Genomic DNA, 22,970 nt, shown 5'->3' with positions numbered 1-22,970 from the left:
CTCCTTTGCACCCCAGTATATCTACTTGCACATTCATCTTCTACACATCTACCATTCCAGTGTTTAATTGCTATATTGTAATTACTTCGCCACCATGGCCTATTTATTGCCTTACCTCCCTTATCCTACCTCATTTACACACACTGTATATAGACTATTTCTACTGTATTATTGACTGTATGTTTGTTTACTCCATGTATGTCCTGTTGTATGTGTCGAACTGCTTTTCTTTATCTTGGCCAGGTCGCAGTTGTAAATGAGAACTTGTTCTCAACTAGCCTACCTGGTAAATTAAAGGTGAAATAAAAAATAAAAAATGTTTTCTATTTCCATGGTGGCTTGTACTGTATTGAAAGGACATGGATATGAGTGTGGCAACAATGGCAACAGAGCAGGATTATGCTTGGCAACATCTGGAGAGAACAGGAGCAACAGAGCATGCTAATATGAGCTGAGGCTTTTCAACAGGTCACTGAGCCCAGCTCCACAGGTAGAAGCTAGCTATGCCTTTCTGTCTATTTCCCCTCTCTCTACATTTTCCCTATATCCTTCTCCCTATCCCTCCCTCTTTTTTTCTCACACACATTATCATTTCTCGCCATGTCTACCTCTTTCATAGACACACACACAAGCAAAAGGTGTGCACACACACACACACACACACAGAAAGAGAGCATCAGCAGCGCTGTGACTTGTATATTCTCAGTGCCTCTCTCGGAGAGACCTGTCCTAATTTTTACTGACAAGCTGGGCTGGGTGAGCAAAGAGACTAGGCAGTGTGTACGCATGCGATCACCTTCTCACACACACACGTACGCACTCGCACACAAAACACAATTAATATTTCAACCTGTGCTTGGCATGTTTTACATTACTAGGCAAATCCACTCTTATGTCAATATGCAAACTCAGTGGTGGTCATGAGTGACATGCCACAGAAGTATAGCCCTTCCTCTGAGACACAACTATGCATTACCATTTACTATAAACACTGGCAGAGGTAGTTAATATGCTTATCTCTCTCTCCCTCCTTCTCTCGCTCTTTCTTTTCACTCTGTTTCCCTGCCCCCCCTCTCTCAATCTCAGGTCTTACCACCATCTATCAATGTATTCCATCTTAGCTAGGCACAATAACACATTTACTGAAGTGTCATTGTTTCATTCATGGATTCTGAGGAGAACCCATTCTGATTGATTGAAGGTGATCTCTTGTCTGTCTATTTCTCTCTCTGACCTTTCCTCCAACTCTCTCTCCACTCTCTTCCCCTCCACCTCTCTACCCCTCTCTTACACTCCCGCTTCCCTTGCTTCACTGTGCCAGTCCTCCAGCAGAGAGGAGAGCCCAGTAGAGGAAAGGCTGTTAGGGCTGACAGTATGGCAGCAGCATGGCAGGGCAGCAGGCCGACGGGAGCCAGGGGATCCCTAAGCATTGCAGAGAAGAGCAGAGCGTTTGTCTGCCTCCCCAGGGTAGAGATGAGAGAGGGGACACCCAGAGGAATATTAACTACAAGAGAGATGTGACCAGGGTGGGGATTACTATATTAGGCCCATGAGAGTACCCCACTCGCTGGAATGTGCTGAGTCTGTGTGTGTGTGTGTGTGTGTGTGTTAGTCATACCCTCTGTTTATCTCTCTCAAACCATCTCTTCTCTCCCTCCTTCTTTCTATATGACTCAAGAGGAGGACATGATGAAATCTTATTACGACGTGTTCGTAAATCATCACTGTAGCGTTTCTATCTGATGGCATGTTGTTGACATCTTTGTCATTTAAGAATATGTAAATTAGAGTACATGAACAAACACACACACACACACACACAAATGACTGATACACACATGCAAGACTACATATTTCTTAGCACACACACAGACAGAGACAGAGTCAGAGACAGAGTCAGAGACAGAGTCAGAGACAGAGTCAGAGAAAGATGAACAGATGTGGACATGGATACTTGCTTCTCCAGCAGTCTGTCAGCCTCAATATCACAATGGTGACAGTGACTGACAGAGTCAGGTTGAGGCCCAGCCCCCTAACTTCTTGTTTCCAATATTCCAACAGTGAAAAGGCTGAGAAGAGAGAATCATGACCACCTGTGGCTGTCACTCAAACCTTCACCTGTCAGTCAAAAAAGTTTAGCCTGTGATTTAGAGAGTTAAGATAGAGCTCCTCAATTCTGGTGCAAAGGACCCATGTGATGTGCAGAGTTGTGTTCCAACCAAGTGCTAACACACCTTCAACTAATCATACTATATTTAAACGTATATAAAGTAAACCAAGCATGATAACATTAAATATTTAATCTTAGAATTACATAGTAAATAAAAACGTAATTTCATGAATCCATACAAAAACCCATTCACAGCTAAAGTTTGATTGCCTGCAAAATGCAAATAAAACGAAAAGTGCTGACAGTAGTGAAAGGAACTGGAGTTAAGTTGAGGGTCACACTCTTCCAACAAGAAAGATCAGGGCCAAAAAAAGCAATATGTCACCGGGTGATTGAAGTGAGTTCAGAGTTCAGGCTGACTAGGCTCTTGGCGGTGTGAAGAGAGGAGCTCTTTAGAGCAAGTGCTGTTGACTTGTAATTATGGTTATTGATGTATTCAGGAATCTATTATATGAGCCTTGGTCAAAATTGTGCACTTTATAGGGAATAGGGTGACATTTGGGACGCAGAAATGTCTGGCATACCATATGACAAATGCCTTAAATGTTAATCATTAAGGTTCTGGCCATTGAAGAGAACATCCACCAGTATCTCCCACCATGTAGCGTTCCAAAGGTCACATGACCGTGGACAACTTTATTGGCAAGATGTGAGGTGTATTTAAATCAGTACAATGTATCAAAATAAACTACAAAATATTTGTATACAGTGCATTCGAAAAGGATTCAGACCTCTTGACTTCTTCCACATTTTGTTACGTTACAGCCTCAAATGTATTAAATAAATACAAATCCTCATCAATCTACACTCAATACCCCATAATGACGAAGTAGAATCAATTTTTTTGATTGTTTTGCAAATGTATTAAAGATTATTTATTTTTAACACCTTATTGACATACAGTAACAGTCAAATGTTTGGACACACCTACACATTCCAGGGTTTTTCTTTATTTTTACTATTTTCTACATTGTAGAATAATACTGAAGACATCAAAACGAACACTTTTTTGGTTACTACATGATTCCATATGTGTTATTTTGTCACGTAAATGATTGGAGACAAGTGCAGGAATTCGTAATAGGGGGGTTTAATTCTCCACCCAAAGTATACAAAATGCCATGAAAAGGCATGTATACAAAAACACAGGGATGTAACCCAAACAAAAAAGTGAGGTAAAACCTCGAATAAATACACGGGACGAAACCCGCAATACACTACACAGGGCAAGAACTGTAACAACAAATTCACAACAATACACGGGATGAGACCCGTAATAATAAGTGCACAATACACGCAGCACGAAAGCCAAAATAACAAAGCACAGATACTCACAGACCAACGGACATGGTAACAAAATCCAACAAAACAATGGCGAACAGAGGGCACATACAGTTGAAGTCGGAAGTTTACATACACTTAGGTTTGAGTCAATAAAACTCGTTTTTCAACCACTCCACAAATTTCTTGTTAACAAACTATAGTTTTGCCAAGTCAGTTAGGACATCTACTTTGTGCATGACACACATCATTTCCCCAACAATTGTTTACAGACAGATTATTTAATTTATAATTCACTGTATCACAATTCCAGTGGGTCAGAAGTTTACATACACTAAGTTGACTGTGCCTTTAAACAGCTTGGAAAATTCCAGAAAATGATGTCATAGCTTTAGAAGCTTCTGATAGGCTAATTGACATAATTTGAGTCAAATAGAGGTGTACCTATGGATGTAATTCAAGGTCCTACCTTCAAACTCAGTTCCTCTTTGCTTGACATCATGAGAAAATCAAAAGAAATCAGCCAAGACCTCAGAAAAAAAATTGTAGACCTCCACATGTCTGGTTCATCCTTAGGAGCAATTGCCAAACGCCTGGAGGTACCACGTTCATCTGTACAAACAATAGTAAGGATAAACACCATGGGACCATGCAGCCGTCATACCGCTCAGGAAGGATACGCGTTATGTCTCCTAGAGATGAACGTACTTTGGTGCGAAAAGTGCAAATCAATCCCAGAACAACAGCAAAGGACCTTGTGAAGATGCTGGAGGAAACAGGTACAAAAGTATCTATATCCACAGTAAAACGAGTCCTATATCGACACAACCTGAAAGGCCGCTCAGCAAGGAAGAAGCCACTGCTCCAAAACCGTCATAAAAAAATCCAGTCTACAGTTTGCAACTGCACATGGGGACAAAGATCGTACTTTTTGGAGAAATGTCCTCTGGTCTGATGAAACAAAAATAGAACTGTTTGGCCATAATGACCATCGTTATGTTTGGAGGAAAAAGGGGTAGGCTTGCAAGCCAAAGAACACCATCCCAACCGTGAAGCACGGGGGTGGCAGCATCATGTTGTGGGGGTGCTTTGCTTCAGGAGGGAATGGTGCACTTCACAAAATAGATGGCATCATGAGGATGGACAATTATGTGGATATATTGAGGCAACATCTCAAGATGTCAGTCAGGAAGTTAAAGCTTGGTCGCAAATGGGTCTTCCAAATGGACAATGACCCCAAGCATACTTTCAAAGTTGTGGCAAAATGGCTTAAGGACAACAAAGTCAAGGTATTGGAGTGGCCATCACAAAGCCCTGACCTCAATCCCATAGAACATTTGTTGGCAGAACTGAAAATGCGTGTGCGAGCAAGGAGGCCTACAAACCTGACTCAGTTACACCAGCTCTGTCAGGAGGAATGGGCCAAAATTCACCCAACTTATTGTGGGAAACTTGTGGAAGGCTACCCAAAACATTTGACCCAAGTTAAACAATTTAAAGGCAATGCTACCAAATACTAATTGAGTGCATGTAAACTTCTGACCCACTGGGAATGTGATGAAAGAAATAAAAGCTGAAATAAATCATTCTCTCTCTATTATTCTGACATTTCACATTCTTAAAATAAAGTGGTCATCCTAACTGACCTAAGGCAGGGAATTCTTACAAGGATTAAATGACAGGAATGGTGAAAAACTGAGTTTAAATGTATTTGGCTAAGGTGTATGCAAACTTCCGACTTCAACTGTATATACAATTACAAATTTTCTAGGCAAGTCAGTTCAGAACAAATTCTTATTTACAATGATGGCCTAGGAACAGTGGGTTAATTGCCTTGTTCAGGGGCAGAACCTGTTTATGTTTCATCCCCTCAATTTTGAGCAGACGCTACTAAATCGGATGTACCAATGAACATTCATTCTGTTTGGTCGTGCGCACGCACATTACGGTACCACGTATCGCTAGCAGCATTTTAGTCAAATAAAGATTGTTATACTAGCTGTTTAGTCTGTTTTATAAATGTGCAATAAGCATACAATCATTATATAAGGAATTTGCAACTCGTTCCAATTCAAAGAAATTAGGTAGGCCACTTGATTTGTGGCCTACCTACCACTGAACAAAGTGGACAGGCTAGCATGCTGTTCAAACAGTTGGAGACGAACAATTCAACTGTTTTGCCTTGTTAGATGAATTCAGAGCTTGTGAAATTATACCTAGATCCAAGTTGGCTAAACTTGAAATATAAATATTAGCTGGCTACTCGCTAGCACGTTGGCTTGTGCTTGAGAGATTGGTCTCATAAACAGTGTTAATTTTCTACGATGCCTGCTGCATTGTTAGTGAATGTGCATTATGCGTGGTTCACGTTAAATTTGTAACAAAATTAGCATTTTTATAGACAGACCTGAAAACCAAATCAGTGTTTATTGAAAAGAAAAGCCAGTACAACTATTTTGATAAAATAATGACATTATTAGTTGGTTTTATGGTTGTGGAAGGCATATATATATTCAGCCTAGGTATAATTTTACAATCTCTGAAATCATTAGATTATTGCTGACAGATTTAAATGTAGTGTATTTGACCTTTAATTGTACAACAAAGCTTAGATGTTTTTATATATATTTTTTAAATCAAGATATATAATCTTGAAATCACCCATAAGTAAAGAAATAAATAAAAAATATAAAGATATGAGTTTTAGGCCATATCGCCCAGCCCTAATCCAGAGCATCCCAAACATGATCAATATGTGACATGTCTGGTGAGTATGCAGGCCAAGGAAAAACTGGGACATTTTCAGCTTCCAGGAATTATCTACTGATCCTTGAGAAATGGGGCTGTGCATTATCATGCTGAAACATGAGGTGATGGCGGCGCACGACAATGGGCCTCAGGATCTCGTCACGCTATCTCATTCAAATTGCCATCGATAAAATGCAATTGTGTTCGTTGGCCGAAGCTTATGCCTGCCCATACCATAACCCCACCACAGGGCACTCTGTTCACAACGTTGACATCAGCAAACCTCTCACCCACACAGCGCCATACTCGCCATCTGCCCGGTACAGTTGAAACCGGGATACATCCATAAAGAGTCCACTTCTCCAGCATGCCAGTTGCCATCGAAGGTGAGCATTTGCCCACTGAAGTCAGTTATGATGCCAAACTGCAGTCAGGTCAAGACCCTGGTGAGTACGATGAGCTTCCCGAGACAGTTTCTGACAGTTTGTGTAGAAATTCTTTGGTTGTGCAAAGCCACAGTTTCATCAGCTGTCCGGTTGCTGGATATTGGTTGGTCTTCGGTGATCCTACAAGTGAAGGAGCCAGATGTGGAGGTCCTGGGCTGGCGTGGTTAGACATGGTCTGCGGTTGTGAGGCCGGTCGGACGTACTACCAAATTCTCTAAAACAATGCTGGAGGGGGCTTATGGTAGAGAAATGAAAATTCAATTCTCTGGCAACAGCGACATTCCTGCAGTCAGCATGCCAATTGCACGCTCCCTCAAAACTTGAGACATCTGTGGCATTGTGCTGTGTGACAAAACTGCATATTTTAAAGTGGCCTTTTATTGTCGCCAGCACAAGGTGCACTTGTGTAATGGTCATGCTGTTTAATCAGCTTCTTGTTATGCCACACTTGTTAGGTGGATGGATTATGTTGGCAAAGTAGAAGTGCTTACTAACAGGGATGTAAACAAATTTGTGCATAACATTTGAGAGAAATAAGCTTTTTGTCACACCCTGATCTGTTTCACCTGTCCTCGCCCTTACTCTTAGGATTGATGGGCGTCTACGGGAATGCAGGAGTGAGAGGTGGTCTGGTCTTGGGCACACTCATTCATCCGCTGCTGCTCGTTCATCTCCGAAGGAATCCGGAAGTCCCCGAAGGCAGTATTTCCGAGAAGACCCGAAGCCACCCGAATTCCCTCGAGAATCATCGGCGACGGCTGAGTCAGATACACCGGAACCTATGCAACTGGGCAGAGCTAGATGAGAGTTTTACGGACGCTACCCTAGTTTCTGAATTAGGTATCCCCACTCAACTCCTCTCTGTTTCCATGGACGCTAGAGCACTGGACGGCTCCAAAAACACAACCCCGTTATTAACTGGACCACGAGTTCAATCCTGGGTTGGAGTCCGTTCTGCCATTCTCATTGCCTCAAAGCAGCGCAGCCTTCCCCAAGACGGCCTTCTCAGAGCTTAAGTCAAGCTTTGGATTTCTCTGTCGTCCCCGCAGAGTACCATGACCTCCTGGAAGTCTTCAGCAAGGCACGGGCTACTTCTCTTCCCCTGCGTCATCCCTACGATTGTGCCATTGACCTTCTCCCAGGTACCACACTGCCTCGTGGTCGGCTATATTCCCTATCCCAGAGACCAAGGCCATGGAGGAGTATATTGAAGATTCTCTGGCTGCTAGATGCATCCGTCCTTCTGCATCCCCTGCCGGTGTAGGGTTTTCTTTGTGGAAAAGAAGGACAAGACCCTGCGTCCGTGCATTGACTACCGGGGCCTTAATGACATAACGATCAAGAATCGTTACCCCCTACCATTCCTCTCCTCGGCTTTCGAACCTCTCCAGGGCGCTACCATCTTCTCCAAGCTGGACTTTTGGTATTCCTACCACCTGGTTTGGATACGCGAAGGGGATGAGTGGAAGACAGCCTTCAACACTGCCAGTGGACATGAGTACCTGGTCATGCTGTTTGGTCACACCAACGTGGTCTTCCAGGGCCTGGTAAACGATGTGCTCCGGGATATGTTAAATCATTTCGTGTTTGTCTACCGCGACGACATCCTGTTTTTTTCCCGTTCTGCCCAAGAACACATCCTCCATGTTTGACATGTCCTTCAGTGCCTCCTGGAGAACCAGTTATTTATGAAAGTGGAGAAATGTGAGTTCCACTGTTCTACCCTCTCCTTTCTGGGATATGTAATCGCTGAAGGAAATGTCCAGATGGTCCAGATGAAAAGGTGAAAGCAGTAGTGGATTGGACCCGTCCCCTCAGTTGGTGGTTGAGGTCAATGCTTCTGACATTGGAGTGGGGGCTATCCTGTTCCAGAGATCCATCCAGGACCAAAAGCTCCATCCCTGTGCCTTCCTGTCCCATCGTCTCAACTCTGCAGAAAGAAACTACGACGTGGGTAACCGAGAACCCCTGGCGGTCAAGATGGCGCTGGAGGAGTGGAGACACTGGCTGGAGGGAGCAGAACATCCATTTTTGGTTTGGACCGACTACAAGAATTTGGAATATCTCCGCACAGCCAAGCGCCTTAACTCCAGGCAGGCCTGGTGGGCTCTGTTATTCACCAGGTTCAACTTCACCATTTCCTATCGCCCAGGGTCCAAGAATGTTAAACCTGATGCCCTCTCTCGCCTGTACAGTCCCGTTGCCACATCCTCTGACTCCTAGACCATCCTCCCTACATCATGCCTTGCGGCTGCTGTGGGCTGGCGTATTGAGACCCTGGTCCGCAAGACACAATGTTCCCAGCCTGCCCCTGGAGGTGGCCTGGCTAACCGGTTGTTCGCCCCTAATTCAGTCCGGTCCCGGGTCCTGGAATGGGCTCATTCCTCAGGGCTTACCTGTCATGGCCTTCCTCCGACAAGATTTCTGAAGGCCCACAATGGTTCCTGATGCCTCTCTGCCTTCGTCGCCACATGCACCGTTTGTGCTCAGAATAAGACTGAGGCAAGCCCCTTCCGGCCTTCTTCAGCCACTACCTGTCCCGCATCGTCCCTGGTCCCATATCTCCCTGGACTTTGTCACTGGGCTCCCTCCGTCTGATGGCAACACCGCAATTCTGACAGTAGTGGAGCGGTTTTCCAACGCTGCCCATTTCATCCCTCTCCCCAAACTACCCTCTGCCAAAGAGACTAGAGGTCGACCGATTATGATTTTTCAACGCCGATACCGATACCTATTATTGGAGGACCAAAAAAAGCCGATACCAATTAATCGGACAATTTTCTTAGTTTATTTCTAATAATGACAATTACAACAATACTGAATGAACACTTATTTTAACTTAATATAATACATCAATAAAATCCATTTAGCATCAAATAAATAATGAAACATGTTCAATTTGGTTTAAATAATGCAAAAACAAAGTGTTGGAGAAGAAAGTAAAAGTGCAGAGAGTAAAAGTGCAATATGTGCCATGTAAGAAAGCTAACGTTTAAGTTCCTTGCTCAGAACATGAGAACATATGAAAGCTGGTGGTTCCTTTTAACATGAGTCTTCAATATTCCCAGGTAAGAAGTTTTAGGTTGTAGTTATTATAGGAATTATAGGACTATTTCTCTCTTTACGATTTGTATTTCATATTCCTTTGACTATTGGATGTTCTTATAGGCACTTTMGTATTGCCAGTGTAMCAGTATAGCTTCCATCCCTCTCCTCGCCGCTACCTGGGCTCGAACCAGGAACACATCGACAACAGCCACCCTCGAAGCAGCGTTACCCATGCAGAGCAAGGGGAACAACTACTCCAAGTCTCAGAACGAGTGACGTTTGAAACGCTATTAGCGCGCACCCCGCTAACTAGCTAGCCATTTAACATTGGTTACACCAGCCTAATCTCGGGAGTTGATAGGCTTGAAGTCATAAACAGCACAATAGCTGCTGGAAAACGCACGAAAGTGCTGTTTGAATGAATGCTTACGAGCCTGCTGCTGCCTACCACCGCTCAGTCAGACTGCTCTATCAAATCATAGACTTAATCATAACATAATAACACACAGAAATACGAGCCTTCGGTCATTAATATGGTCGAATCCGGAAACTATCATCTCAAAAACAAAACGTTTATTCTTTCAGTGAAATACGGAACCGTTCCGTATTTTATCTAACGGGTGGCATCCATAAGTCTAAATATTCCTGTTACATTGCACAAACTTCAATGTTATGTCATAATTACGTTAAATTCTGGCAAATTAGTTCGCAATGAGCCAGGCGGCCCAAACTGTTGCATATACTCTGACTCTGCGTGCAATGAACGCAAAAGAAGTGACACAATTTCACCTGGTTAATATTGCCTGCTAACCTGGATTTCCTTGAGCTAAATATGCAGGATTAAAAATATATACTTCTGTGTATTGATTTTAAGAAAGGCATTGATGTTTATGGTTAGGTACACGTTGGAGCTACGACAGTCCTTTTTCGCGAATACGCACTGCATCGATTATATGCAACACAGGACACACTAGATAAACTAGTAATATCATCAACCATGTGTAGTTATAACTAGTGATTATTATTGATTGATTGTTTTTTATAAGATAAGTTTAATGCTAGCTAGCAACTTACCTTGGCTTCTTATTGCATTTGCGTAACAGGCGGGCTCCTCGTGAGGCAGGTGGTTAGAGCGTTGGACTAGTTAACCGTAAGGTTGCAAGATTGAATCCCTTAGCTGACATGGTAAAAATCTGTCGTTCTGCCCCTGAACAAGGCAGTTAACCCACCGTTCCTAGGCCGTCATTGAAAATAAGAATGTGTTCTTTACTGACTTGCCTAGTTAAATAAAGGTGTAAAAAAAATATATATATATATATTAAAAAATAATAAATCGGCAAAATCGGCGTCCAAAATTACCGATTTCCGAGTGTTATGAAAACTTGAAATCGGCCCATTCCGATTAATCGGTCGACCTCTAAAAGAGACGGCCCAGCTCATGGTGCAGCACGTCTTCAGGATCCACGGACTCCCAGTGGACATGGTCTCCGACCGGGGTCCTCAGTTCTGGAAGCCGTTCTGCACCCTTATTGGGTCGTCGGCCAGCCTGTCCTCCGAATTCCAACCCCAATCCAACGGCCAGTCGGAGCGAGCAAACCAAGACCTGGAAACAACCTTCAGATGCCTCATCTCGACCAACCCCACTACCTGGAGCCGACAACTGGTCTGGGTGGAGTATGTCCAGAACACTCTTCCCTGTTCAGTTAAGTGACTCTCCCCTTTTGAGTGCTCCATGGGGTATCAGCCTCCGCTGATAGAAGAGCAGGAAGTCAACATAACCTCGGCCCAGATGTTCGTCCGCCGCTGTCGGCGTACCTGGAGAAGAGCCCGAGCGGAGCTTCTCAAGACCTACTCCAGGTATCGTCAACAAGCGGACCGCCGCCGCACTCCAGCTCCTCGCTATTGCATTGGGCAGAGGGTATGGCTATCCACATGGGACCTGCCCCTTCGGGTGGAGTCCCGCAAACTTTCCCCACATTTCAGTGGCCCTTTCCCCATCTCGAGAGGCCTTAGTTCCACAGCCGTTCATCTTTTGTTACCCCGTACCCTCCATATTCACCCTACGTTCCATGTGTCTAGGATTAAGCCTGTGTCTCACAGCCCCTTGTTTTCTGTTTCCAGGCCCACCCCTCCGCCCTGTGTCATTGATGGCCATCCGGCGTACACGGTGAGAAGCCTCCTGAGTGTTCGACTGCGGGGCAGGGGCTTCCAGTACCTGGTTGACTGGGAGGGTTATGGCCCAGAGGAGGGGTGCTGGGTCCCCGCTAGAGACATCCTGGACCAAGCCCTCAACGCCGACTTCCACCGCCAGCACCCCTGTCAACCAGGTACTCGCCCAGGKRGGMSGSSRGGTGGSGCCCSTAGRGGGGGGGGGGGGGGGGGTACTGTCAAACCTGATCCGTTTCACCTGTCCTTGTGCTTGTCTCCACCCCCTCCAGGTGTCACCCATCTTCCCCATTATCCCCTGGGTATTTATACCTGTGTTTTCTGTCTGTGTGCCAGTTCGTCTTGTTTTGTCAAGTCAACCAGAATGTTACTCCGTGCTCCTGCTTTTTCCTCTTCTCTGTCTTTTGCTATTGCTCCCGGTTTTGACCCTTGCCTGCCTTGACTCTGAACCCACCTGCCTGACCATACTGCCTGCCCTGACCTCGAGCCTGCCTGCCACTCTGTACCTCCTGAACTCTGACCTTGTTATGATCTTTTGCCTGTCCACGACCAGTCTCTTGCCTGCCCCTTGGATACTAATAAATATCAGAGACTCGTGTCTGCATCTGGGTCTCGCCCTGGGCCCTTATATCTTGTGCTTATGAAACATGGAAACAACACTTTACCTGTTGTGTTTATATTTAAGTTCAATATAATTTCTGATAGTTTTTTTGTTTTGTTTCTTCTAATTTTTGTTGTTTATTTCACTTGGTTTGGCAAAGTAAATATTTGTTTCTCATGTCATTAAAGCCCCTTTTAATTTAACTGAATTGAGAGAGAAAGAGGAAAAACAAATCCAATATGAGTCACAAACTTTACCTTCTGTGGTTCAACAATGAGCATGGAAGCAAAGAAACACACTAAATCACACAACACACAGATTACTTGTGATGGGTGAAAAATAAATCGATACAGTTACATATCGCAATATTTATTTTTTATTTTTATTGTAAAAAATTGTTACTGTAGGTTTTTAAATAGTGAGCCAGGCTAAGATGTTTTCACCACTTTTATTTCCCTGACTAATTAAAACTCGCTTTCTCATGCATTTACTTGTCACTCTGCAGCAGACACATAGTGAGCAATATGTTTGGGACATCAAATCGCAATAAAATCACAGTTTCGAATTGAAATACATATATAATCGTAATACATATGTAACCGATGTGAAATGGCTAGCTAGGTAGCTGTGGTGCGCGCTAGCAGCCTTTGTCGGTGACATCACTTGCTCTAAAACCTTGAAGTAGTGGTTCCCCTTGCTCTGCAAGGGCCGCGGCCTTTGTGGAGCGATGGGTAACGATGCTTCGTGGGTGGCTGTTGTTGATGTGTGCAGAGGGTCCCTGGTTCGCGCCCGGGGCGAGGGGACGGACTAAAGTTAAACTGTTACATTGATGCTGTTGACCCAGATCACTGGTTGCTGCGGAAAAGGAGGAGGTCGAAAGGGGGGTGAATGTAACCGATGTGAAATGGCTAGCTAGGTAGCGGTGGTGCGCGCTAGCAGCCTTTCAGTTGGTGACGTCACTTGCTCTGAAACCTTGAAGTAGTGGTTCCCCTTTCTCTGCAAGGGCCGCGGCTTTTGTGGAGCGATGGGTAACGATGCTTCGTGGGTGATGACGATGCTGTTGTTGATGTGTGCAGAGGGTCCCTGGTTCGCGAGGGTACGGTCTAAAGTTATACTGTTACACATATTCTATCGGCACCTAAGTATCGTTATAAAATTGTATTCCCAGCAATACAGATTAAACACACTACATGGAAATTGCACACAATTTGCACACATTTTTTCCAGCCCTGTAGAAAATCACCTCAGAGCAGTTGGAGCGGTCAATAGTCATTTCCTCTGTGTGTGGATCTTTACGAGGTGTGCTAGACTCCCCAAGCAGACCCAAACCCCATTACATGGCAGGACCCAGCCACACACACACACACACACACACACACACCCAGGCTTAGAGACCATGTCTTCCAATTTCATTTTAGCTCCATATGTTTTCAGCCAAATTGCAAATCCCACTGATTGCTTTGCTCCTGTAAGGTCTTCCAAAATCCATTCAGCTCCCACAGTTCCAGCCAAATGTCCATTGATCATGGATCGGCAGTCTTTTGCCTGTCTTTCCACTCTCTTTTCATCCTCCTCTCCTATGTGAGATACAATGGAGGTATCTTCCTGTCTTTCTCCGAGTCGTATTGAACCAGGCCACAGCATGGCCCGTCTCAGCTCAATCCATCCAGACACTTTTGTCACTTCTCCAATACAAGCCATTAGCTGATCTTTATGGATCCAAAAGGGAAATACAATCACTTCCTAGAGTCAAAGAGGGAACCAAAAATAACCTTCAAGACAAGAGAGGAACTAGTTGAGTGTTGTTGGGTTTCTATCATAAAAAAAAACAGATCTGGATCTATAATTTATAGGCTAGTAGCCTGTCTCCAGCTCGGAAGTAGGATAGAACTAGTTCCTTTTCTGAAAGTATGTTGTAGATAAGAGTGAATCGTCTTTATTATCACTTGTGACTGTTGGGTTGGAGCCAATCAAATGTGTGTGTGTGTGTGTGTGCATGTGTGTCTGTGTGTGTTGTGCACATGTTTTATGACTGCGAGCAAACATGGCTATTGGATATTGGAATGTTCCGCCTGCCTTCGCCTGGTATGGACAAATCATGCATGTGATCCAGGTTCTAGTCTCTGACAGAGAAAGGGGAAGTTTACATTCACACGACCCAGATTAATTCAATTTTTCTTATTTGATCTCTTATCTGTTATTTCTAGCCAGGGCTGGGTGTCAATATTCGACAACAGCTTCCTCTTGTTGCCTCCCTTTCCTTTATCCATGGTGATCTGTGAGTCCTGGACAGGTCTAAAGTGAGTAACCTAGCTCGCACACTTTGCATCCTGGGGCGGCAGGTTAGAGCGTTGGGCCAGTAACCGAATGGTTGCTGGATCGAATCCCCGAGCTGACGAGGTAAAAATCTGTCGTTCTGCCCATGTTCCCTGGTAGACCGTCATTGTAAATAAGAATTTGTTCTTAACTGACTTGCCTAGTTAAAATATTTTTTAAATCCTCCATTCTGGTCTCACCAATCCTGTCTTCTCAATTTGGCGCAAACAAATAAAGAAAAAGCCAGGATGACACTTTAGAGTATTAAGACGCACCCTGAGCATGCAACCAATTGCATTGCCTTTGAGGCAGGATTTACGTGAATTAGGGACATTTCATAAAAACAATTTCATATGACCCTCCCCTTGTACTTGTAATGTTTACGATAACAAATAACAATAGCTGTAGAAACCCTGTGTTTATAAAATGTTGATATCGGCTTTGCCACTCCAGCATGCTTTTGTGGCACAGTCGATGCCAAGCAGGGCTAAGGGCCAGAAGGTGGGGGGTTCACCGACCACCACGGACGAGCTCCCTGCCTGTTTCATTAGGCGTACATTACAATCAGAGCCAAGGGGGAAATCCGATGTTCAACATTTTGATGCCATATTTATAATTATATAAAATACTGTATATGCAACACATTTTCCACCAACAGGTTTCTGTATCACACAATCGATAAACAAAGCATAACGACTTCGGGCGCTTCAATATCATGCTTTGCGTTTTCAACACCACAATAAATAGACTATGTCAATCTCGGCCAACAGAAAATATTTCCCGCCCTATCTTGGGAAGCCTACCCAGTATCGAAGGCTTGCCGATAAAAGTATGTGCGAAAAATACGTAGTGCACATAAAAATAACTTTTGCAGTTAAATTCCCATGTACTGAATCAAAAATTAATCGTTTTCCATCACATTTTCAACTTTAGGTATAGCGAATATGCCCAGTCTGGTATTGGTAGGTGCGCTCTAGCACACAGCTCGCAGATACAGTGTGGGTATAACCTACATGATGAGATTATTGTGGACAAAAGCGCGATATCATTTTTATTTGTCAAACAGCAGCCAAGCATCGATGATCAGGTCATCAGAATAAGACCCTCGATATTTATTGAAAGGAGCATCAAGCTCATCACCTTGCACTTTCACCACCCTGTAAAGTTCATCATTATTTCAATTGCCTGCTTTCCCCTGATAGCGTGATAGTTGTTATCCGACATGTACTTTACTCACACAAAAAGGTTGGATGGAAACCTAGTTAATGTCAAGCCATTATGAGGATGCTGGAATTATATTTTGGACGAACGTGCATATGCCTAAAGGAGACTTTTGAAGTAACTTAAATCAGATTAAAACACTGTGACTGGTTGTGTTTATGCCACATATAAAAAGGTAACATACTTTAAAAGTGAAATGACAAATATTTAAACGTTAGCTTTCCTGAATAAATGGGCCTGCCGGGAGCATATGTGGCATCATTGCTATAGGACAACATGGGCGAATGATGAACCGCAACAGTCTGCGAATCACCAGTCTGCGCACATCACCCCGTCCCCATCCCCGTCCCCGAGCTAATGAATATCTGACATCATCCAGGCCCCAAACTGGCCATCATCAATAACCCTGTGACTGTCACCTGAAAGATGTCCAAGGCGACCCACACCTAGAGCCATGTTTCCACTCTTACTTTCCATTTACCCTTTCTAATGAAAGGCCATCATTCAGTTCCATAAACTAAGCAGACAGACAGGATACAGGAGGGCTGCCAAGCCATTACGCACACACAGAGACAGAGACAGAGAGAGAGACAGAGCATTTTGTTCCAACAGCCAGAGGAGAAATATATATATACACTGCTCCAAAAAATAAAGGGAACACTAAAATAACACATCCTAGATCTGAATGAATGAAATATTCTTATTAAATACTTTTTTCTTTACATAGTTGAATGTGCTGACAACAAAATCACACAACAATTATCAATGGAAATCAAATTTATCAACCCATGGAGGTCTGGATTTGGAGTCACACTCAAAATTAAAGTGGAAAACCACAATACAGGCTATCCAACTTTGATGTAATGTCTTAGAACAAGTCAAAATGAGGCTCAGTAGTGTGTGTGCCCTCACGTGCCTGTATGACCTCCCTACAATGCCTGGGCATGCTCCTGATGAGGTGGCGGATGTCTCCTGAGGGATCTCCTCCCAGACCTGGACTAAAGCATCCGCCAACTCCTGGACAGTCTGTGGTGCAACGTGGCGTTGGTGGATGGAGCGAGACATGATGTCCCAGATGTGCTCAATTGGATTCAGGTCTGGGGAACGGGTCTGCCAGTCTGCCAGTCCAAAGCATCAATGCCTTCCTCTTGCAGGAACTGCTGACACACTCCAGCCACATGAGGTCTAGCATTGTCTAGGAGGAACCCAGGGCCAACCGCACCAGCATATGGTCTCACAAGGGGTCTGAGGATCTCATCTCGGTACCTAATGGCAGTCAGGCTACCTCTGGCGAGCACATGGAGGGCTGTGCGGCCCCCCAAAGAAATGCCACCCCACACCATGACTGACCCACCGGCAAACCGGTCATGCTGGAGGATGTTGCAGGCAGCAGAACGTTCTCCACGGCGTCTCCAGACTCTGTCACGTCTGTCACATGTGCGCGTGAACCTGCTTTTCATCTGTGAAGAGCACAGGCGCCCAGTGGCGAATTTGCCAATCTTGGTGTTCTCTGGCAAATGCCAAACGTCCTGCACAGTGTTGGGCTGTAAGGCCCTCATACCACCCTCATGGAGTCTGTTTCTGACCGTTTGAGCAGACACATGCACATTTGTGGCCTGCTGGAGGTCATTTTGCAGGGCTCTGGCAGTGCTCCTCCTTGCACAAAGGTGGAGGTAGCGGTCCTGCTCCTGGGTTGTTGCCCTCCTACGGCCTCCTCCACGTCTCCTGATGTACTGGCCTGTCTCCTGGTAGCGCTCCATGCTCTGGACACTACGCTGACAGACCAGCAAACCTTCTTGCCACAGCTCGCATTGATGTGCCATCCTGGATGAGCTGCACTACCTGAGCCACTTGTGTGGGTTGTAGACTCCGTCTCATGCTACCACTAGAGTGAAAGCACCGCAGCATTCAAAAGTGACCAAAACATCAGCCAGGAAGCATAGGAACTGAGAAGTGGTCTGTGGTCACCACCTGCAGAACCACTCCTTTATTGGGGGTGTCTTGCTAATTGCCTATAATTTCCACCTTTTGTCTATTCCATTTGCACAACAGCATGTGAAATTTATTGTCAATCAGTGTTGCTTCCTAAGTGGACAGTTTGATTTCACAGAAGTGTGATTGACTTGGAGTTACATTGTGTTGATTAATGTTCCCTTTATTTTTTTGAGCAGTGGTATATAAGTATCCTTTAGTTATCTAGGTGAATCCCATTGAGATATGATTTGTTTAAGGGAGCACTGGCCCAGCAAGCTTTCCCTGACTCTCTGGATTAGATTTGTAGATTTATAATTAAACATGTTTATTTACATTTTGGTGTTCGGAGAACACACCGGGGGGTTTCTTATCCCTGAGGTTGTGCTGTGTTTCAGGCCAAAACAAACTTACTCCCTCAAACAACAGTCTTTTAGGGAGTAGGGGAGGGTAAGCACTGAGAAACAGTCAGGCATGGTCAACCTGAAATAAACTCAAGAAAAAACTACCACTAAACTTTTGGATTGATAATAGTGGCTGTCATTAAGTCGGCCAATTGGTGACAGTTGTGTTGATAAGAGGAGAGGCAGTCTCACAGAGAACGAGATGGAGAGGGAGATCTGACATCTAAGGACGCTGTCAGAGTCAGTTACACACTGACAGGGAAAGAAAACCCAGGAGAGAGGGGGAAAGAGAGGGGGGAAGGGGAGAGAGGAAAGAGACAGGGAGAGGGGACAGACACATTGACAGGTATCCAGGAAAAAGAGAGGGAAAGAGAGGAACGAGCGAGAGACAAGACGAGTGAGAGAGCGAGAGGTGTGAGAAAAGGGGAGAAAGGGTACACAGCTGGGCCCAAACATGTCAAGGTACCCCTGGTCCCTGTGGAGCTCCTGGTGCCCCCCTGCCCTCCTCTTCAATCAGTGAGGTAATGAGGCCTCCAGCTCTGACACCTGTGCTCCTATCACTGATTAGACACATCCCTGAACAAGCACTGAGAAACCCAGACACCAAAGATTACCATAAGCACAGCCAGACACCACACATGAGTGATGTTCCCCTAAACAACAGGGAACCACACACTGAACTACAGTACCACAGAGACAACCAGCCAGATACCACAAATCAGATTTATGTACCATGCACGGAAATAGCAAGATAATGCAATATCCGAACAATTCATGCATTCTAACTCAGAGAGCGGTAGAACCAATCACTGGATTGGGAATACAGTGCTTGTACAATAAAATACTTCATGAAACAGTTAGGCCCGCTTTATTACACCAAGCCAAGGAGCAATTTACCCAGGAGGATCCGAGGGGTACTGAGAAATCCAGCAGAGAAGAACACCTCATAAATATCCACCAACTTATTCATATTAGCTGGACTCTGGTCCACACAGAACTTTACCGTGTCATGAGGACAGTAAATAGGCATAGCCCAACCTAACCAGAGCAGAGCCATCCAACTACAGTAGCCTACCGTACCCACATGTAAACATGACATCAGATGACTGCAGGCAGGGAGGGAAGAGATATAGTTATCTGTACTAACAGTCTGGGCCTCCATTGGAGCTCTGGGCAGAGAGAAGAAAGTAAGTCAGAATGAGAGATAGAGCAAGAGAGAGAGAAAGAGAGGGAGGGACTCTTATCCTTTCGTCAGACACACAGTGCATGCTTGTGTGTGTGTGTGTGTGAGTGTGTGTGAGTGTTTGAGAGCAGAGCCTTTGTGTGTGTGTGTGTGTGTGTGTGTGTGTGTGTGTGTGTGTGTGTGTGTGTGTGTGTGTGTGTGTGTGTGTGTGGTGTTGTGATAGAGAGAGAGGACGAGAGATCAGAGCCTTTCAGGCACGGACACACACACACACACACCTGGCCACGTTACCATGGTACCTCACCTCCTCTCTGGGTTGTAATGAGTGTGAAGGCATTCCCTACAGACCCCCTCTATGCCCAGCAGGCACTAGAGCGTGACTCAGTACCAGCATTTACCTAACATCCCTTATGTATATAGTGCCACAACCCTCCATCTCTTCTTCAGAGGCTGACACATAAGGGGTAATATGTGACTTATTCCCTGGAGATGATAGAAATAACACATTTTAATGGATTGATTCCCCTAGAGAAGTAGGCTACTGGTTCAGTATGGTATGGTCAGATATTGTGTAACTAGTTATTGTTTATTGTGTGTGGTTATTGCGAAATTAATTTCCCTTTTATTCAATTGAGTCCACTGTGAGAGATCGAAAGGGAATTTCCTTGGGATGTAGGCCAACACGTTGTTTCACTATGACGTGTTATTGAGCGCTTACAAAGTCTCACTGTGTGTGTCGTCTTTCCTTCAATATCAGTTGATTAAATATTGAGTGACAGTCCAGTGACAAAACGATGATTCCCATTCCAGTGAGAGAAGCATTCCCTCAGTTGATCTATTCTTAAGGGACCCCTTAAAAATACATAAGGTTTGGCAGGGACGGGGGGAGCCGTTACGCAACAGGAAGCCACCGCTCCAGAGAGACAGGGTGGGTATGAAAGGGCTAGTGATACACCCTCAACCCGCAAATACACTAGTCTGTCTGTCGCTGCACGTAGGCTATGCTACATCAAATCCCTAGCCTACTCCTGGCATATAGCTTACCTTTTGTAAAATGTCAATGTAAATCTATTTATGTTCCTCTGTTCAGTTCGTGAGTGACAGCCCACAACAAGCCACGAGTCAGAATAAAATAAGTGTCAAATTATTCGGTGAGAACAGCCTTCTAACATACGGCAGTATACCAACATAGGGAATGTTGGTATTGTTGATGATGCCTATTAAAGCCTGTTGATGTCCATTGCCAGTCCTCTAACAGGCAGAATGCCAGGTTACTGCCTATTATATACCTGACATACTACAGTTCGAAAGTTAATTGTAAACTTACCACCCAAAACTAAAACAAAGTAACAACTTGAACACCTCACTCTTATCTAGATACAATGTAGCCTAAAATAATTAGAAACAGTGCCGTTGGTTGAACAACATTGACTTTTCTAAATGTTACTACAACCAGAACTTGTTTGACAGTTGGCCAATTGGAATGGCAGATAAAACCCGGAATACTTGCCCATACCATATCCTTCTACCGTGACAACAGTCATATCAACACCCGACAAAAAAATGGGTTACACTGAAACCATTATCTTACCTGCAAGACACTGTGATTTCAACTTTGGTGGCGGGGATGGAAGCATTGAGCGGGTCGAAATCTCCTATCGACGCCATGTTGACGAAGCTATTACAGTTGTTCATGGTGAAAAATATTTTTGTCCAACCCCTTTTAGCAGCAACAATCGGATAAACTACACCTCCTTTAGCGAAACGAGAATGAATGCATGTGGACGGAACGAAGAGGAATGCTCGGAGCAGGCTACTAGCGGTGGGTTGATGTCACTTCAACAGTCAGCGTCACCTACTTGCGCTGCGAGCGGAATGTGCGCCTTAGACAAAATAATTCCACAGATACCCATCAAATAGGAGTTAGGCTAACACTGCCCATGTCATTACTTATAATAATAGATAGAGCGAGTGTGTGTGTTTGTGTGTGTGTGTGTGTGTGTGTGTGTCTGTGTGTAATAGGTCTTAAAGTGTTCCAAATTATATTTTATTATTTCTTTTCCCATCATAATTTTCCTGACACCAGGAAAAGTAATTACAAAGAAAGTATGTGTTTACTATGTTTGGATAGAAGACATTTGATCCTTGGGGTGGCTCATCATTTCATCACATCATCATCACCCAGTATTTTTCAGGCCTGACCTCCCCCTCTAAATATAGCTCAAAAACAGCCCCCATGTTAGGTGGTGAGAGAAACCATTACCACACCTTTAGGCAACCAGCCAGCACTCATCAAAGAGTTACTGTAAGTGATGCCCAAATAGATCCTTTGAAATACAGTGGGGAGAACAAGTATTTGATAACCTGCAAAATCGGCAGTGTTTCCTACTTACAAAGCATGTAGAGGTCTGTAATTTTGATCATAGGTACACTTCAACTGTGAGAGACGGAATCTAAAACAAAAATCCAGAAAATCACATTGTATGATTTTTAAGTAATTAATTTGCATTTTATTGCATGACATAAGTCTTTGATACATAGAAAGCAGAACTTAATATTTGTACGAAACTTTGTTTGCATTAGCAAGATCATACGTTTCTGTAGTTCTTGACCAGGTTTTGCACACATGCAGGCAGGGATTTTGGCCACTCCATACGATCTTCTCCAGATCCTTGGTTCGGGGCTGTCGCTGGCAATACGGACTGTTCAGCTCCCTCCCAAAGATTTTCTATTGGTTTCAGATCTGGAGACTGGCCTAGGCCACTCGGACTTGAGATGCTTCTTCGGAGCCACTCCTTAGTTGGGCCCCCCTGGCTTTGTTTGGGTGGGGTTCGGGGTCGTTGTATGTCTGGAAGACCAGCTAGACCATTTCACTGCTCTTACTGAGGGAAGGTAGGTTGTTTGGCCAAGTCTCGCGATACATGGCCGCCATCTCCTCCCTCAATACGGTGCAGTCGTCCTGTCCTTTGCAGAAAAGCATCCGCAAAGAATGATTGTTTCCACTCATGCTTCACGGTTGGAATGGTTGTTCTTGGGGTTGTCTCATCCTTCTTCTTCTTCAACAGGGCGAGTGGAGTTTAGACCAAAAGCTCTATTTTTGTCTATCAGACCAACAGATTCTCCCATTCTCCTTGGATCATCCAGTACTGGTTCATTTGGCAAACTTCAGACGGATGCCTGGAATGCGGCTGGCTTGAGCAGCTCCGGGACTTGGTGTACACTGCAGGCACTTTTTAATCCATGCGCGTAGAATTGTGTTACTAATGGTTTCTTTAGACTGTGGGTCCCAAGCTCTCTTCAGGTCATTTGACCAGGTCCTGCGTAGTTCTGGGCTGAATCCCTTCACTCTCTCATTGATCATTGATGCCCCACGGAGTGAGATCTTGCATGAGCCCCAGACCATGAGGGTGACCTC

The 22,970-nt window shown here is 44.5% G+C and overlaps 1 protein-coding gene across 1 annotated transcript in view; it reads right to left on the bottom strand.

Moving 5' to 3' along the window:
• The window catches only part of LOC111951182 (copine-8), a 122,931-nt gene extending 101,592 nt beyond the window's left edge, over positions 1 to 21,339 (bottom strand). Inside the window, exon 1 of the mRNA XM_023969252.2 lies at positions 21,147 to 21,339. Coding sequence (XP_023825020.1) covers positions 21,147 to 21,250 — 104 coding nt within the window. The 5' untranslated portion in view covers positions 21,251 to 21,339. The remainder of the gene's footprint in view (positions 1 to 21,146) is intronic.
• Between the last annotated feature and the right edge of the window lie 1,631 nt (positions 21,340 to 22,970).

The sequence above is a fragment of the Salvelinus sp. IW2-2015 genome, linkage group LG3 (assembly GCF_002910315.2).
Source record: "Salvelinus sp. IW2-2015 linkage group LG3, ASM291031v2, whole genome shotgun sequence".
NCBI lineage: Eukaryota > Metazoa > Chordata > Actinopteri > Salmoniformes > Salmonidae > Salvelinus > Salvelinus sp. IW2-2015.
The sequence above is the reverse complement of the archived record's forward strand: the minus strand, read 5'-3'. Positions and strand labels throughout refer to the sequence as shown.